Source organism: Procambarus clarkii, chromosome 82, assembly GCF_040958095.1.
Source record: "Procambarus clarkii isolate CNS0578487 chromosome 82, FALCON_Pclarkii_2.0, whole genome shotgun sequence".
NCBI lineage: Eukaryota > Metazoa > Arthropoda > Malacostraca > Decapoda > Cambaridae > Procambarus > Procambarus clarkii.
In genome coordinates, this window is record NC_091231.1 from 1,180,318 (window position 1) to 1,199,980 (window position 19,663).

General features: G+C 46.0%; 1 protein-coding gene across 5 annotated transcripts in view; it reads left to right on the plus strand.

Moving 5' to 3' along the window:
* LOC123764258 (ankyrin repeat domain-containing protein 10) overlaps nt 1-19,663 on the plus strand; it is a 69,653-nt gene that overhangs the window by 37,064 nt on the left and 12,926 nt on the right. For all 5 annotated transcript variants that reach the window (XM_069315755.1, XM_045751810.2, XM_045751813.2 and 2 more), the window contains exons 4-5: nt 1,512-1,609; nt 10,042-10,812. In XM_069315755.1, coding sequence (XP_069171856.1) covers nt 1,512-1,609; nt 10,042-10,812 — 869 coding nt within the window. The remainder of the gene's footprint in view (nt 1-1,511; nt 1,610-10,041; nt 10,813-19,663) is intronic.

Genomic DNA, 19,663 nt, shown 5'->3' on the forward strand with positions numbered 1-19,663 from the left:
GGGTAGTGGCTGATGTTTGAGTGACTCGGGTGGGTTTGGTGATTGTGGGGATTAGCATACAGGAGTTCATGCTGTTAAGGAAATAGTCAACTTGAGAGCAATTTTGTTGACCCAGGTCACTATTGAAGTCTCCTCCCAGAATGATGTGGTTTTTGTTGAGATTGTTGCTATAATAAGATTCCTTAGGTTATCTGAGAATGAAGCTATGTCAGTATTGGGAAATCTATAGATGGCTCCAATTGTCAAGGAGGATTTAAGGGATTTAATTGTAAACTGAGCAAAAGTGTATTCACAGTAGTCATCTCTCTCACTAATGACACTGTTGCAGATAAATGTATCTCGGTAATATATAGCTGTGCTGCCACCTTTTTTATTAGGCCTACAGTTGTGAATGGCTTTATATCCAGCTAAGTTGTAGAGTTGGGTATAATCTTTACTTAGCCAAGTTTCTGTTAAAATAATGAACGATAAATTAGTACCTAGTGCTGAGAGTATGTAGTGCATTTATATCGGTAAAATGTTTACCAAGTGATCTGACATTTTGGTTGTAAACTGATAAGCAGGTGCTATTTTGGAGTTTGTTTTTTGCCTGGTGTGCTGTGTAATACTTGCAATAATAATGATCAATGTGCTGATTGGTGAAGATATGAGACAGAAGATTTATTAACTCATATTTATTTCCTTATTCTCATATCAGATGTAGACAAATTTTTTTGATGATACACAGTTTTGTATCATCCTTTGCAGATGACACAAAAATCAGCATGAAAATTACCTCTGCTGAAGACATTGAAAAACTACAAACAGATATTAATAAAGTTTTTGACTGGGCAACAGAAAAAACATGTTTAGCAGTGATAAATTCCAGGTACTCAGGTACGGTAAAAATGAGGACCTTAAACATAATCCAGGGTACAAAACTTAATCAAATCTGCCCATAGTAGGAAAGCAACATGTAAAGGATCTGGGAATAATGATTTCTGACAATCTAATGTTTAGAGAGGATAACGAAGCAAATGTTGTGTCAGCCAGAAAAATGATAAGATGGATTACGAGAACCTTTCAAATCCATGGATCCCATTACAATGGTTGTATTATTCAAATCAGTTGTGCTGTCTCGTCATGAGTACTGCTCAATACTCACTTTCCCCTTCAGAGTGTGAGAGATTGCTGAAATAGAGGGAATGCAGAGAACATATACGGCACATCTGGAATTTATTTTATCTGGAACGTTAAGATAAAATTTACTTATTAATGAAAGGAAGAAGACACTTCAGAGGATAAATGAGGCAGGTTTGGAGCTGTAGTAGACTTCTCACAGAGAGCATGTCAGGTAGTGGCTTGAGACCAGAAATGAGTTACAGTAATACTATTCATTCACAAATCTCTAGTGGGTAACAAAACATTGTACAGTATACTGTACAGCTCACCATTCAGACTATATTTACAAGGCATGCATGTCTATACAGCTGTTTATTGCATTTAAGTAATTACAGCTTCTATATTTTCAGGCTTCATAATAACAATGGTCAGACAGCTGCTCAACTCGCCAATGCATGTAGCTATACAGACCTTGCCAATCATCTGTTACAGCTGGAAAAAACACAAGGTAGGATCCAAAATGTGGTCACATTTTTTGTATATGTACTGTTATATGGTATGTGTCAATTGCTGATATTTTATTATTTACACTTTCATTAATCCTTCATTGAGCTTTAGTTTTGTGTAAATAGCAGTTTCAATACAATAGCAGTTGTAAATAGCAGTTTAGTTTCATGTTTGTGAGGTTAGAACCATATTAATAAACTAAATCACTATTTGGAGGAATATTTTATATGCACTAATGATTTAGATAACCATTTTAAAAACAAATTGTGTACATAAATATTCCTGAACGAATGTGGATAAAGATAATATAACACTTTAACTTTCTGCCCTGTTGGTGCATATATTTGCAAAACAAAACGGTTTGATGATTGTGCGATGGTGCTAAATATATAAATGTTTGTGAATATTTCAATACTCCTCATTTAGTTTTAAACATAAATAAAAATATAAAATACGAAAATGTGTGCACATGATTGATCTATATTGCTGTAAAAAGAAAAGTGTAACTTTCATACTTTTCTAGCAGGTAACTTGCAAAGCATTGTGAAAATACTCACAAGTGGAGCAGTTTTGTCTTGAGTGATAGGTAGTTGGCTGAGGTGATTACTGGATAGTCCCCAAATAAATTTTGACAATGCTGTGCTAAAAAATTAGTTATTTTCAGAAATTTCATGATAGATAATGCATTTTATCATCATTGGAATGCTAAAGTGTTAATAAAAAAACTGGTGAATCCAACTCTCATACTAAACACGGATCAAATATCTCTTTCTGTGGGGAGCCCTGTCGGCACCCTAAAGCTATCATACACTGATCACTACCATACTACTTAGTGCCATCAGACATGAAGTTCTAATTGTCTACTTGGGACCATGAGCCAGAACCTGATCCCCTCAGAGAGGTGCAGAGAGAGAGATGGTCTATGATCACTTTACATTTAAAGGGTATCATCTTTGTCACCACCTAAGGAAGGTATCCAGAAAGATAGGCAAATCAAAAAGGACCACTGCATGGTTAAAAATGTGACTGCAGCCTTAAAATGTCAAAAGAACACCCATCAATGAAAACAAACAACCAAAATTTCATGAAACTAGACCCCCCTGCTATGTTTGCTCCACCTCCCTTCTTGTTGGGGAGGAGGAGGAGGAGGGAGGTGGCCCAGGTCAGCTGGGACCTTCACCAGTCGGTTCTAGACCGATGTACTGCATGTGCCTGGTGGCCCTCATCGCTCTGGCTCCAGTTCCCAGTTTTAGTGGTATTTTTGCCTTTGGGTCCATGTGGGCAGATGCGCCGCCTGAGCCGTCCTGGTCTTTGGACCAGGTGCTCTCTTTTCTCTCTTCTCCTCTGTTGTGGCCCCTTCGGTTCAGGATTGTTTTTCTGCGGCTCTTTTCCTGTTGGCATTGGGCTCTGGGGGTCAGGTCGGGGAGCTTCATGCTCGCCTCCAGCGCAGGTTTTTTTTCTGCTCGTTTGGTCCTGGTAGTAGGATGTTCGGTTGGAGCCGTCTCCTTCTTTTCTGGCATTGCATAAGTCTGCTGCTTTCCGGAGGGGTCCTTGGGTTGTTGGTGTTTGGTTGGTCAGGCCAAGGGTGCATCGTGTATCATGTTCATTTGCGGCTCTCCGCTGTTTTCAGCGCATCATGGCCTCTGCATCCGTGGACGCGCTTTGGGTTGCATGGGGTTCCCTTCCTTTTTTCCTGTTCCAGGGTTTGGGTCTCCCGGGTCATCCACAGGGGGTCCTTCGGTTTTGCCAGTTGATATGATTTTGAGTTTAGGGCGCATGGCGTCCGCCTCCCTGGTCCTAACCTCTTTTTCCTTATCTGTGGTGAGGTAGCTCCGGGGAGCCAACGGGGCTCCCTCCAGAGAACCAGCGTTGAATGTAATGAAACGCCATTTTCTGGGTGAGACCCTGAGACTCCCCGGCACCTTCCCTCCCTCCCTCTGGTCGGCGGTGTTTTTCGTGTGTTTTGACATCCAGCCTAAGAACTGAAGGGTGGATCGCTGGCACGAGGGTCTGGGGCTCCCTCTTTCCCCTCATGGGTAGGGGTTGGTTGCGCAGACACTGGCGCGGCAATATAATGACATCATGCTCGTTTGCTAATTTTTGTTTGGGGAGTATTGTCCACTCCTTTGGCTTTCAGTAGCAATATTTTCATCAGAATAGGGGTTTATTTTGGGGAGCCTACCTTTCTGGGCGCGAGACCCGGTCGATGGCAGATATAGAATGCTCCCAACCACATAGGGGTTTCTATAGGCCATTACTCCTCGTGCCTCTCTGAGGGGGCCAGGTTTTGGCTTGTGGTCCCCGGTCGGCAAGAACTCCATGCACATTGATGGCAGAAAGCTAATATATCCACATCAGCCTGGATAGCTCCGGGGAGCCTCCGGGTCTCATTCAGAAAATGGCGTTTCATTACATTCAATGCTATGTTCTTTTTCTGAGGGGGAGCCCCTACGGCTCCCCGGAGCTTACCAGGCTAATATGCTAATGTCAGACTTTGGCATCAGTCATGTGTACGGAGTTCTTATGGGCCTACTGGGGACCGCGATCCAGAACCTGGCCCCCCTCAGAGAGGCAAGGGGGAGCAATGGCCTATAGAAACCCCCGTGTGATTGGAAGCATTCTATGTCTGCCATCGACCGGGTTAGGCACCCAGAAAGGTAGGCATCCCAAAACAAACCTCTATTCTGGTGAAAATTGCAACCAAAAGATGAACGAGTGGATAGACTCCCCAAACAAAAACGAGCAAACTAGTATGATGTCATTCATCGTCGCGCCGCTGTCTGCGCCGCCCCTTCCCCCCTCTCCGGGAGGGGGAAAGGGGGCGCCCCAGACCCACCGTGCCGGCGATCCACACTTCAGTTCTTGAGGCTGAAGCTATCGGCTAGGTTGTGTGCTCTGGCTCCGGACTTTTGCAGCGCTGTGCCTTGTGTGTGGCTGCTGTTCTCCAGGGGTGCGAGAGCCAGGCATTATTCCTCAGTACTTGGGCTGCATGCACCTAGGGTTCCCTTCCCTAGGTGCCCAGTAAGTACTGGCCTTGGGGCTTCCACAAATTCCTTGGGGTCTGCCTCTGTGTGTCCGTTTTACTGCTCGGTTTCTCGGCCGCTCTTTGGGTACTTGGGGTTTTGTCTCCCCTAGTTTACCTTAGGGTAAGAGGCAGTTTTTGCACTGGTAGGGGCGCAGGGTGCTGTGCAGCTAGTTGTCACCTATCACGGTGGCTGGCTCTGTTCCTTGGGGTACGTGGTCCTCTTGCGGGGTTTTGTTTTTCTTTTTCTTTTTGCCTTGGTGGGGGGGTTCTGCCCTAATTGCCACTGGTGTTTGGCCTCACCCTGATACTTGGTGGTGCCCCCTGCTGGGTCCCTGTGAGTGTACACGTCCCTGCCTGGGTTTACCTGAGCGCGAGTCCTCTTCAAGTAAACGCTCAGGATCCTGGGAATACCCTAGGGGACGCGTGGGTCCGATGGATGTGACCCCGGGTTCCCCCCCCCTCGCTTCGTGCGAGTTTGAGGATTGTTCGGTCCCCTTGTCTCAAGGCGACCCTCACTGTTTTTGCCTCCGTCATGCAGCCTGTTAGGTCGGTGACACTTTCGACCCCGAGTCCTGTGAATACTGTTGCTTGCTAGTGAATCAATTTACCCAGTCTATGAATGATGATCTTCGGGTACAGGCTGCACAAATGTTGCATTCTAGGTTTCGTTTGTTGCAACGCGCCAGGTTGGTTGTTCACTCGGATGCCCCACGGCTTCCCCGTTTTGCTTATAGGGACCCGGACTTGGGGGTGGGGGTCGCTTCGACCCTGGTTCAGTGCGCACCTCCTGGTCCATCCCCTCCCATTGTGCGTTCTGGTCCCCCTCCCCTGCTTCCGGCCCAGAAACGTCTGAGGGTTTTGGAGTCGGGGCAGGGGTTAGTTGGTCTTGCGACTCGGGCAGCCTCGGGAGATACCCCTTCTGGTGTGGCGATGGAGGCATTCGAGTCTCCTCCCCCGGCTGAAGCCTCTGGGTCTGACCAGTAGGCCTCTTTCTATCCGGCTTCTACGGCTGCGCCGGCCTTGTCTAGTGGGGTCGGTGCTTGAGGATGCCGGGTCCTGCTGGAGAGGACTCTGGGGCTGGGGAGAGGCTGATTTGGGGGCCTTGGGCCCCGCTGGACCCCACCTGGGTTTTTGTACCCTCTGAGCGGGACTTACTGTTGCAAGGAGTGGGGTTTTCTTTTCCCCCCTCTGCGTACGAGTTGGATTTGGTGTCTGCCCCTCCCCTGGTTCAGTTCCGTGTTGCCCCGGGTGCTTCGATTCCATCTTTCCGGAGGTTTTCGGCTTATCGCATCCAACCTGCTGCGGTGTGGGCTGCCTGTGCGGCGAACCTCCTGCGTGCCCTGGATTATGCCTCGGCAATGGATCCCTCGGCTTTCAGGTTTGGGACTTCGTTCTCTTTCTGGCTTTGTTACAAGGTTCCGGAGTCATCCTGGCTAGCGGACTGTCCTGTCTTTGGTTCGGAGGCACGGCACTCCTTCTGCCATTCCCGCACGCTTGAGTGGCGGGAGGCTTCAACGGTGCTTCAGGTTTTCCTGGGGGGGGGGGGCACCTCGAGCACCTCAATAAGTGCTTGTTTGCTCCTGCCCTTCCCCGGAATGTTGGTGTCGTTCAGCGCCATGTGCAGGTTCCTCTCCTTTCGGCAGCGCAGGTGGCGGAGGACTTGCGCGCTCGGGGCCTTTTGGTTGCAGCCTTGCGCTTCTTTTCCTTCCTGGAGCTGTCTTCTGACTGGCTCGCGGAGGATGTGGAGGTGCTTGGGGCTGTTCCGGGCTCTGGCACCTTGGCCTCGGCGGCTCTCTCATCGGCTGCCATGCTGAAGCTTTTCGCGCCAATCTTGCGGGATGCGGTGGCTCTGTTTTATGCCTCCCGGCTCGCGTGTCGGCAGGCGGTGCTTGCCTCCTCTGTGGAATTCGCTTGGGCCTTGGCTCTTAGGGTTTCGTCCCCTTTCTGTGGGGAGCCCCTACGGCTCCCTGGAGCTTATCGGGCTAATGTATGTTCTATTAGACCGGGACATTAGCTAAGGAGTTCAGACCTACCAGGGACCAGTGCCAGAACCTGGCCCCTTCAGAGAGGTTTCAGGAAGCAAGGGCCCTGGAAAACCCCTTTGTGGTTGGGGTTTTCCTTATCTGCCATCGACCGGGGTTAGGCGCCCAGAAAGGTAGGCATAACAGAACAAACCCCACATGGTAAAAAACTAAAACAAAAAACCGAACAGAGAGGTAGAAACTCCCTACAATCACAAGGAAACAAGCAAACAAGCAAACATCACACTTTACTGCTGCGCCGATCGTCCGCGCAGCCCTCCCCGCCCCGGACCTACCGCGCTGGCTGCCAAGCTTCAGTTCGTTCGCTAATGTCAACCGGGATAGATGCTTCTCTGGCCTCAGTTTCCTAGGCGGTGTTTGCCTTGTGTGGCGTTCACTGCCGTGTGTTGTGTTATGCGGTGGCCAGGAGTACCTCATCAGTGCCAGGGCTGCATGTGCTTAGTGGCTGACTTCCCTAAACGCCCTGTGAGTACTGCCCTTGCGTAACAGGGTTATCTTCACTGGGGCGTTCGGGAACCATTCCCGTAGAGGTTCTTGCTGCTCGGCATTTGCCTCGCCCTTGGGGCCAGCTGGGGCTTGGGGCCCTTGTTTGGAACTGGGAAGGGATTGGTATTGTGCTGGTTAGGGCGTCAAGATGTTGCACAGCCTGCCACCTAAGCGGTGGCCGGTTCCTGTTGCCTCTGGAGACGGTGTACTTTTGCGGGGTTTTTCTTTTGTTTTTATTTTCATGCCTGGTGGTGGTTTGCCTAGTGTGGCTATAGTTCCACTGGTAGTGTTTGGCGGCCCTCTGCTAGGCCCCCGTGATTGTACACGTCGCAGGGGTTTTCAGTGCTATCCTCTACCCTTTTGTTATGTTTGGGTTTCTTATCCGGTTAGCAACACCTTGCTCAGGCTTCCCGTAGTTGTTACCCCTACGGGCCATGGAAACCCCTGTCTGGGCTCGGGGGACCATTGAATGTGTCTTCCGGGTTCCAACCCGTCTTGTACGGGATCGTTGGTTGCTGTGCCCTTGTCTCTGGGTGACAGTCGCCATTTTTACCTCCGTCATGCTGCCTGTTGGGTCACTGACACCTTGACCCGGAGTCTTGCGAGAGATTCTCTGCAAGTTCTTACCAGGGGAGAGTTGTCTTCTTGACTCCTTGGTGGCCAGCCCAGCTGTGGTTTCAGGCACTGCTTGCTTGGTATCCGAACCCGGAGGTTTTTCCGCGGCTCCGCCTCTTCCAACGGATCGGCCCAGTACGTCACATGGCTGGTTCAATCTTCTCCTCGAGTCTTCGCGTATGGTATTTTTTACTCGAGTTTATCATCATCTCTATGGTGATCAGGTGGCTTCCTTATTAGTGTCCCACCTGCAGGCTTCGTCTTGGCGGCAGTATGAAGTTTCCTGGTGGTCCTTCCGGTTCTTCTTATGTCTTCATCGTTATACTTCCCTTTCGGTTAGGGTGGTGTTGTCCTTTCTCCTTTGGTTGTTCCAGGACCGTCATCGTATGCCTAACACTGTCGCCTCGTATAGTGCGGCGCTGGCGGAGCCGCTTCAGCTTGCTTTCGGCATTGATGTCACGTCTGCGCCGTTTTGCAAGCTGTCTCGGGCGTTGTTTCACCTCCGGCCTGCTCATGCGCCGCCTGAGCCATCCTGGTCTTTGGACAGAGTGCTCTCTTTTCTTTCTTCTCCTCGTTTTGTTGTGGCCCCCTCGGTTCCGATTGTTTTTCAAAGGCTCTTTTTCTGTTGGCATTGGCCTCTGGGAGTCAGGTGGGTGAGCTTCATGTTCTCCTGCGGCACAGAGGTTTCTGCTCCTTTGGTCATGGTGATTGTTTTGTTCGTCTGCAGCCTTCTCCTTCTTTTCTGGCAAAGAATGAGACTGCTGCGTTCCAGAGGGGCCCTTGGGTTGTTGATGCTTGGTTGGTTCGGCTGGGGGTGCATCATGTTTTGTGTCCAGTTGTGGCTCTCCGCCTTTATTTGCGCGCCACGGCTTCTGTGTCCGTGGATGCGCTGTGGGTCGATCCGGTTTCCCTCTTCCCTGTACGAGGGTGCGGGTCTCCCAGGTCGTCCGCAGGGTTATTAATGCTAGCCGGCCTGCGGTCTATCCCCGTGCCCATGACGTCCGCAAGTTAGCGGCTCTTGCCGCCATCTTTGGCAATATGTACTGGGCTGACATTCGGGCGCAGGAATTTTGGTGGTTGAACAGAGTCCTGGCTGCTCGTTACCTTGTAAACGTTCCTGGGCCCGGTCGGGCCGGTGTCACTTTGGGTTGGTGGATGCAGCCAGTTGTCTTGACTTCGGGTTGAGGAGTGAGCAGCAACCGCCTCCCGGGTATGTCCCTATTCTTTCCTCTGTGGGTAGTTAGCTCCAGGGAGCCATAGGGGCTCCCCCCAGAAAACCAGCATTGAATGTAATGAAACGCCATTTTCTGGGTGAGTCCCAGAGGCTCTCAAGCATCCCTCCCTCCCTCCGATCGGCGTCTTTTTTTTTTGCGTGTTTTTGACATGCAACCTCAGAACTGGGGTGTGGATCGCCAGCGCGATTGGTCTGGGGCTCCCCCTTCCCCTTCCCGGAGAGGGGGGGGGCTGCGCAGACAGCGGCGCAATGACGAATGACATCATACTAGTTTGCTCTTTTTGTTTGGGGAGTTCTATACACTCGTTCGGCTTTTGGTTGCAATTTTCACCAGAATAGAGATTTGTTTTGGGATGCCTACCTTTCTGGGTGCCTAACCCGGTCGATGGCAGACATAGAATGCTTCCAATCACACGGGGGTTTCTATAGACCATTGCTCCCCTTGCCTCTCTGATGGGGCCAGGTTCTGGCTCGTGGTCCCCAGTAGGCCCATAAGAACTCCGTACACATGACTGATGCCAAAGTCTGACATTAGCATATCAGCCTGGTAAGCTCCGGAGAGCCTCCGAGACTCGCCCAGAAAATGGCGTTTCATTACATTCAACACTGTTTTTTTTTTAAATGGCATCTGTTTACTGGAACCCTCAGGAAGCTGATGTGAACCCTGTGTAGCCACAGAACTTTTAATCTTACATGGTACAGTACTTTAATAAGTATATATATATACACAGTATACGATATGCACTGTGCAGGTAGTGAGACCAAAATCATATATATACAATTAGCGCCAGTCAGGGTTTAATAGCCCTCTGGAAAGTGGGAGGGGCAGTTTTTTTTTTTTTTGCCAAATGGCATCCTTATAAATTCAAATAAGTGTACATTATCTGTGAAAGCAGTTTGTCTGTTTTTTTGGTGCTACAGGAAGTGACCAATAAGCTGCTTTGGCATTAATACAAAAATTACACAGATTTTAACAAAATTATTTTATCATTTAAATTGCACAAAATGCTTATTTACATTTGTTTTATCAGGTGTGACAGCAGAAGTGAATGGCTCCATCACTTGTAGTGTACCATCTCATGGCCTCAATGGAGGAGTCTTCCCAACCTGTGCCGAATCTGCTCTCTCCAAGAATAAATGCCTCCTCCTATCTTCTAATGGCATGACTACTACCACTGATTTGTTATCATCATCTGCCACTACAAATGGAAAGGCTCCTACCACTAATAGTCAAACCATCAATGGCACATGCATATCATCTAATGGCTATTATGGATTTCAACCTGCAAATTGCCAAGATAATGGGCAAGTGAGTGGCCAAACAAATACTGCTACCAATGGACACAATATGCAGTCTGATGAATGTGACATGGAAACAGACACGATGGTTAGTGATAATTGTAATGAAGCTGCTGCCAGTCACACAAGGCAAAGTGAATCTTCGGTTACTAATGTCACTGTAAATGGTTTACATTCTCATCCAATGAATGGCCATGCAGATAGGATCACACTTGGGTTTACTAATGGACATGTAATTGGAACAGTTCTTGGATTTGCAAATGGACATGCAGTTGGAAACATGGCCACTGTCACCAATAGCCAGAGTACAGAATTAATCCCCAGTATTACAAGTGAAAATAATCACAAAGATTTAAATGATTTCACATTCAGAAAGCATAGTAATATGGGAGAAGACATCACCCTCAACCCAGGGGTTTCACAAAACCACATTCCAATAGCAGGCTGCAAAAGATCACGAGAAGAAGGAGTTATTCCAGAGATGAAGCGGATGAGAACTGAGGGTAAGAAATCACCTATTTTGTTGAGTAAGAGTTTCAGTGAGGCTGAAAATGTGTCAAGGATCATTATGTGCAACTATAAACTAGTTGATGAAGAAAAGTGTAGTTGTGGTACGAGTGATAAGTATGCATGTAGTGTACAGTGGCGCCTCGATTAACGAATTTAATCCGTTCCGTCACCGAGCTTGTTGTGTGAAAAACTCATCTTGCGGAACAACAACAACACTGTCATCGGAGATGTCTGAGAACCAGCGGGAACACTCATTATTCGAGCAAAAGTTCGTCAGTCGAGACAAATTTTCTGCGAGTGGCTTGCTCGTTACTCGAAATGCTCGTAACGGGAGCCCCTCGGCAGCTCTCTCTTACACAGTGCATATATTTTACTGCTACTTTTCTTCTCCTGATGTCTTGGCAGACTACTGCATGATGAGCCAAGCTCATCCTTACAGATGTCATCTTTGTAAATAAACACAAAAATAATGATATCTTCAATTACATTGTAGAAAAACTTGCAGCAAATTACATGGCTCAAATTTATCCATTACTAGATTTCCTTCATGTTAACTTGCTTGATTATAAAATTAGCATCACAGCTCATAACTCCCATTCAATATTACAATTGTATCACAGTTGCACCCTATTAAAACAAATTATTTGTACAAAATAATTTTATTCTATATTAATATTGCAAATTTGCTGATGTTGAATACTGTATGTAGGAATACTAGCATGCGCATCACTTGGTAAACATATCTTAAGAGTGCACGTGTTAATGTACAGTACTGCCGAGTATTACCTGAGTAATGCAACATCAAAACAGCAATGTGGGGTATAATCTGCTGTGCTGGGATTTTTATAGAATCGTTTGCGTAGATAGTAGTGGAAGCATTGAAGTTAGGAAATTTTTTTATCACAACTGTGTGTTCAATAAAACAATAACTGTGTCATTGTGTCTAGACTCCTTCCAAGGTGCTTGGATTTTCTGACATGCCAAAATTTGCAATAACATCTTATATTAGCTAGTGGTCTGTCACTTCACAAACATTCCCTCAATCACGCTTGCTTAATTAATGTATGTTTAAGTTAATTAATTTTGAAAATGGTGAACTGTTTACTTTTATTGGCTTTAGATATGTTGACACTGCTTTTCACATCATTCGTTATGGGTTTGCAGGGTGCCACATGCCGTGTGGGCCACACGTCCCCGTAGTACAGTAGTGCCACATTTTCCCCCCACCGGGCCTTGGGAGACAAGTGTACATAGGACATTCATGTCTTCAGTAACATATATTTTACAGATTTCTTGGTGGTCTGAAAACTTTGCTCCAGTTTAACCCTTAAACTGCCCATGGCATATATATACGCCCTGAGTAACATGTCCCAACGTGCGCATGGCATATATATATACGATATTGGGTGCCGGGCACAATTCAAATGGCCCGCGGCTTCACGGGGTTTACATCAGCTTCCTCAGGGCTCTTGTAAACAGATGCCATGTTTAAATAAAATTGTGGGCAATATTCTCCGGTGTGAGAGCCACAGTACTATGGGAGCAACCAAGGCTGGTGCACGCAGCATGAGCTGACAGCATTGCTGTTCGGCTTGTGACCACAGCATCGATTAAAAATGTCAAAATAAATATGTAACTGCTATTATTTAGCAATGACAGTATTACAGATTACCCCTGACTGTGATAAAAATGACCAGGATTGTGATAATAGCAGGATTGTTGTGATAATTAGCGCTGTGTGGGAGGAGTAATGCTGAGGGAGGGAGGAAGATAGCGTCATTTACTAACTGTGTGGCCACCTGTTATTGTCTGCAATTCACCATACCAGCTCAGTGGTTCTCTGTAGTGAACATAACTGTAGATACTTATATATAATTTGTGTATTAGTGTAATAACAGCAAAAGGATTATGTTGGGAGTTGCCATTTGGGTGACAGAGGTGGCGTCGTCTGCATGACTTGTCTAGCTGTGTAGAGGGTGGCCACTATGCTTTCTGGGCTCCCTTCTAGCTTAGGTGTACAGTTACAGTGCATACAACATGTAGATACTTATATATAATGTGTGTATATGGTGTAATAACACCAAGGCTGGTGTAATAGCACCAAACAGTATTGTTGGGGGAGAATTTTAGTGCGTCTGACCTTGAACGAGTGAGGGAGGCAGCCGTCAGCTGACTGTGTGTGTGTAGCGAAGTCTCTTAGTGCCTGAACTAACTATATCAGCTTAGTTGTACAGTTGTGGTGAACAAAACATGTAGATACTGTACTTATATATAACGTCTGTATACAGTAAATAAAAGTAAAAACAGTATGGTGGGAAGAGAATGTGGGCGAGTGAGGTGGTGTTGAGGGAAGGCGGGAGTGGCAGCGAGTGGCTGGCTGGCTGGTGTGTAGTGGTCACTCCTCGTTGCTTTTTGACTCACAATACCAACTTAGTGGCTCGTTATGGTGAACAAAACGTGCAGATACTTATATATAACCTGTGTATATAGTATAGTAACAGCAAAACTGTTGTTTATTGTTTTATGAACATAATTGAATCACTAATATGCACACTATACTTTTGAGTATAGTGATGATTCACCTCTTTTATTATATAAATCTATAACACTACACACTATTAAATATTATTAACTGCAAAAAAACTTAAGAAAAAATCAATCAGAGACATTGAAATAATTAAAATAATTAGGTAATAATATCTTGGTGGCAACTCCCACCTGACAGCTCGGGTGACGTTGACCGCCTCTGACGACTGCTCTGTCAACGCCCACATTTTGCCAGAGTTCCTTGGCCTATTGCGGGCAAAATGTCACCTACGATTTTTTATTTTATTTTTCCCGTGCTCAGGGAACACAAATTAACATTTTTAGAAGACGAACAAAATTTTTAGAATTTGTTTCTTGCTCACAGGGGTGTAAATCTCTTCAGGACCCCTTAGCAGCTTAGTGGTTAAATTATTGTATACTTTGATAAGTTTTATGTTCTACATCTATATTTTGAGTTTATTATGTTCCTACCAACAGCTTTGCAGATTTATTATTCATATCCGACAAAGAAAAAATGTCTGCAATTGTTTCCAGATCATAAAAAGTGGCTATGTTCTTAATTCTCAATTTCATGCAGTGATATCTTAATTTAAAATTTGCTTTGTGAAAGCAATTTTTGTATAGTGTTACAGCAAGCAGAGGCAAAGTTGTCCATTCAATAATGAAGAAACAAGCTTTACAAGGAAGATATAGTGTGGAAATTTATTCCACAAGATGCTTGCTTGGCTACTGGTAAAATAGGACAGCATTTTATTTGGATTTAGAAATAAAGTAAATGCAGTAGCTGAGAGAAAACTGGAGTGTGAATACTACATGACCATGCAGGTGGCCCAAAAGTTGTGCAGTGGTTGTACAGTATTCATAGAAAAAACATTAAAGTCTAAACCTGTGCAAATCAGCCCTAAAGGTACAGTAATGTATATTACAATATTAAATTTTGTTTTTGTACCTAAGTAATCCCATCACTTAATGGACACCAATATACTGTACTGATATTGTAGATAGTGTTAACCAAATTCGTGGTGGCAGCTATTAATCCCACATGTCATGTCAAATTTGGTTGACTAAACAAGAGATATTTGGAAGACCTTTGAACATCTTGGGCTGAGTGGTAAAAAATGTAAAACTATGAAAACTAAGTTCATGTGCGAGTCAAGGATGAGCAAGCAAAGGACTTCAACACCTAACACACTGTTCTTTGCAATCCTTGTAGTTACAGCAGTGGGCACCAGCAGGAGTGCATTGCCAATTTGATAAGTGCCAGAGCTCTGGTGGGCCTGACAAAAGCCTATCATTTCCTATTCTGTTTCTATGTATGTCACATGATTAAGTATTTCATGTTTGTACTCACTAATTATCATAAAATATAATTATCAAACAAATAAAGAAATAACATCAATCATGTAATTATCAATTTAAGAAGTTAAAACACTTAGTGCTCACAAAATACAACCAGTGAGAAGTTTCACAATAGTTTTCACAAAGGTTCTCCCCCTCCCTTACCAGCCTGTTGTCATCGTGAAGGGGCTTGGTGGGCCACTGCTGGGGTGTGGTGCTCCATGGGGGTGGTCCTCTGTCCTTTTGCCGCAGTCTTCACAAATTGTGAAGCTCTGATTGACTGCAGCTCCTGCTGCAGTCTTCACAAATTGTGAAGCTCTGATTGACTGCAGCTCCTGCTGCAGTCTTCACAAATTGTGAAGCTCTGATTGACTGCAGCTCCTGCTGCAGTCTTCACAAATTGTGCTGGATGGCTTTTTCCTCTTCATTATGTTTTATTTTTCCTGCTCCTCTTCTCCTTCCTCATTGTCTTTCCTGCCGACCTTTTGCCATTCTTGATTATTCTTTCGGACATCTTCTGTTTTGATGCCCGGATATTTGGGGAGGCACACTCTCTTACTCGTAGAACTGTGGTACTCGATATTGCGAGCGAGAGGATGCTTTTATTGCCAATCCTTGCCTTCGTTGCTGAACCCTGATCTCGGCACACTGACGGTTCTTAATGTGGTGATTGTGGGGCGTATAATCATGATGCACCCCTGGGGGGCCCCTCCATCTTGTTGGGTGTCCTATCTTCTAACTGTGGCTCTATGGTGAGTATGGGGGCTTATCGTGAATGAAATTCTTACCTGCTCATTATTATGCTGATGATTGACTCTTTTTTTTTCACTTCCCAGACTTGTGGGGTGGGCGACCAAGTCCCAGAGTTAGTGTTGGAAGACCAGGCTCTGTAGCCCCCACTGCATTGGCCCCTGACCATGTTTCTTCTTGGACTCTCCTGACTGCCTCTCTGCTCTCCTTCCACCTCTGTGACGGGGTTGAGCCCCTAGCCCCCAGTGGTGACGAACTCATCACCTGGCGTGGCTCCGTCTCTAGTTGTCATAACTGCGCCTTTTACCCCCCCCCCTCTCTTAGTGAGGGTGCTCAGCATCGTCACCTCACTCGTTCGCGCTTGATTCCTTCCCAATCTCCTTTTCAGGCTTTATTTAGTCCTGTTACATGAATTAAGTATTTTGATCTTAGTCATGTTGACCCTACTCATCCTGATGATTTATTTCTCCATAAGCACCTTGTTGATTCGGTGGATACGTTGGTCATCTTTAACCCCACCCGTACTGGTACCCGTGTTGTTGCAGCTCCTTCTCAGGAAGCAGCTGCCCACTTGGCTTTGTTGTCCTGCATTGGGGAGACCCCCTGTTCGTATCTCCAAAAATGTCCAGTTGAATGCCTGCATTAACACAATTCTTCTCCCGCATCATGTTGCAACTGTTGACAGGGAACATAGACTGCCACGAGGATATTAAGTATATCCTTGAGGCCCAAGGCCATTCTGTCCTCCAGGTGGATACCTTCACTTGACCCCCTCGTAGTCGTCGCATCAGCCTTTTCACGTTGTGAAGGTCACGAAGGAAGGGCTTGGATGATATTCATTATGAGATGCTTTGCCATCTCCCTCTCTGCACGTTTCAGTGTTTCCTGAGTGTTTATAACCGCGTCTGGGAGTCGTCAAGGAGGAGACTCGAGGAGAAGTTAGAGGCATCAAACACGCCAAAACTAGAAGATAGAAGAATAAGAGGCGATACGATTACTATGTACAAGATAGTAACAGGAATCAATAAAATTGATAGGGAAAACTTTTTGAGACCTGGAACTTCATGAACAAAATGACAGACTCAGGCTAAGGAAATAAAGGTGCTGCAAAAACATTAGAAAATTTTCTTTTGCAAACAGAGTGGTAGACGGTTGGAACAAGCTAAGTGAGATGGTGGTGGAGGTTAAGACAGTCAGTAGTTTTAAAGCATTATGACAGTGCTGGGAAGATAGGACATCACAAGCGTAGCTCTCATTCTGTAACTACACTTGGGTAATTACACACACCCACCCATGAAACAGCTGGTAACAGCTGTCTAACTCCCAGGTGCCTATTTACTGCTAGGTGACAAAGGCATCAGGGTGAAAGAAACTCTGCCCATTTGTTTCCTGCCATTGCCAGGGATTGAACCCGGTCCCCTAGCATTATGAGTCCCAAGCGCTGTCCACTCAGCCACAGGCCACCCCAGTGTTCAGTGACAGATGCTCTAGAGACACTGCAGATCTTCAAAAGCATTGTCATTCACCAGCAGCAAAGTAACACTCGACAAGTTGAGATTCTTCTGCCTCGCAACAGAGCAGACAGCCAGATTCTGGCCATATCTCAGCTTCCAGCTCTCGGTCTGCATTCGAGCTCTCCGACCCCGCCCACATTTGAGCTCTCTATCCCCAGCCTCACTAAAGCTCTGCTCCAGGCCTCAGCTCAGCTATCACAACATGTCATTACATCTTCAACTATAGACTGCTGTAGCCAAGACAATATTAACCACTGTGCTGCTCGGGCTACAAATATAGGACTCCCCCCCCCCCCCTGTGTGCAGGAAATAAATTTTGAAAATGTTAAATACCCTTCCCTTATCACATGTGTGTGCAAAAAAAAAAAATTGTACTTTGGCCGCAATGGGGTCTGGAAAATGGCGTGTGACATCACGATTTGGTGGTTGTCCGTGACGTAGACTCCTAGAGCCAGTCGCACGCCAACTTCAACATATTCGAGTTGCCACAAGTAATTTTTTGTTCATTTTTTGCGTACATTTCCAAATGCATTTGTTGTTTTTTTCTTTCCAATCCTATGTATAATGAGCATGTATACAATATTATGGCAGTAGAACATCTGTACTGTCCCAAGACACTGTGTTACATGCATCACAAATGTGTCCACATATATTGCTTTGCTCATATTTCCAATGTTTCTTGTTCATTCATGTATGTTTACAACATATTTACACACTATACACTATCACTCACTATATACATTCACCATCAACACACTTAGAACTCCCAAATGTGTGATGTGCTGCGAAACAGTCGACGGGGCATAGTGGAACTTTGCACTCAATGCACCACTTGGAGATGCATCTTCACTTGCGTTCTCCACGTTGAGTGTTCTTGCATATAACACAGGCACATTTACCCTTGTCCCGTGATGCTGTGCCTGACATATACTCAAGCTTGTGTACACCGAACATCTCGTTACCCCCTCAGTCTGTCTGGAACTGCGTGTGGCATTGTTGCTGGCACCCAGTGTGTTGCAACAGAGCCCTCCTTCCCATACTTCACAAGCAGTTGTGAAACTAGAGCAACACTAAATGTCTGTATTGGGGTCTCTTGCCTGATTTCACTAGATACATGTTGAAACAGTTCAGCACTGCAACGTCAATGAGGTGGTTTTTTCGTTCACTCAACAGCACCGAGCATCATGTCACATTTATCTACTAGGCACATGTTGACGTTGTAGTCTGACACAATCGGGTTTATATATTGGGAAGCATGTTTAAAAGTGCACTTTGCCAATATCCAACATGGCACCGGTGTGAATTGTTGTCAACATATTCACCTCTTGTCTGTCCCTCTACCGCACTGATAACATCTTGTCACACTTTCACAGCTGGCAATCACCCACCACAATACCCATGCCAAACACTGGCATTTCCCTCCTGTGGGCCTTCACAGTGCCACATACACTGGTGTTGTGGTCAAGGAGGTATCTGGTCAACAAGGGGCTGGTATAGTAGTTGTCTGTGAACAGTATATACTTCTGTTCAGCAACGCTTCCATGAGGGTTTTGATGACACTGCCGGAGAACCCGCGTGGATCTTGACCTGGTATGTTGACACCTGTACCTGACTACAGTATCATGTCCATGACGATACCAGTTTTGCAGTCGCAAGGTACAAAAAACTTTAGTCCAAACCGGTGCCACTTTGATGGGAAGTACTGCTTGAATGCAAGTCATCCCTTGAAGAAGACTAGCAATTCATCAATCACCACATTCTGGCCAGGTACAAAATAGTCATGGAACTTGCCTCTCATATCACTAAAAACCTTCTGCACCTTCCAAAGTCTGTCCTGTCTGTCCTCATTTTCATTGTTTTCAAAGTGCAGGCATCTGAGAAGCAACAGGAACCTATCATGTGACATGTACCTGTACCTGAACATGGGGGATGGAACAAGGCTGTCTTTGCTTCAATAATCCTGGATGACGTGTTTCATCATTATGCTCAATATAAGAAACTCGTACATTTCGTCATTTGTGGTGTCCTTCCATCGTGTCATGTGTGAGGCAGGTAAAATGCCGGTGTCTGTGAGGCTGTGAGTGTATCTGTTTCTCTGCCACACGATGGTTCATGAATTCATTATCAAAATAAGCCAGGAAATTGTCAATTTCAGCCATATCTTCACCTGTATAGGGAAATAATGGTGTCACACCAACATCGGTACTATCAAAAGTTGGTATTTGTGGGATAAATCTCTTGCAATCCTCCCACACAAGTTCACCCGTGGGTTTAGTTTTGGCGCCAACACCACCACGAGCACCAAAAACACGTCTCTGTCGTCTTGTACTAGAGCTTCATATAGGTAACCAGGAGATGAGGCTGTTCTGCGTAGTGTAGGCCTACCACGAACACCTGATGTCGAGGGAACACTGTCGTCATTGTCCTCTGGGCGCATGATATGCTGGGGCTTGCCTTGACATGTTGCTGGGGCTTGCCTTCACATGTTGCTGGGGCAACAAAACCCCGCCTAGTAACACCATCGTTGCTCGTACTTGGGTCGTCAACACTACTTGTATCGGACCCCATGTCACTGAAGCCCGAGAATGATTCATCACAAGTACTGTCACTGAATAAACTTGCATCAGAGACACACATGGTGGTGGTGACTAGCATAGTTGACCCAGGGCGGAGAGGCAGGCCGGGCGAGGCACGT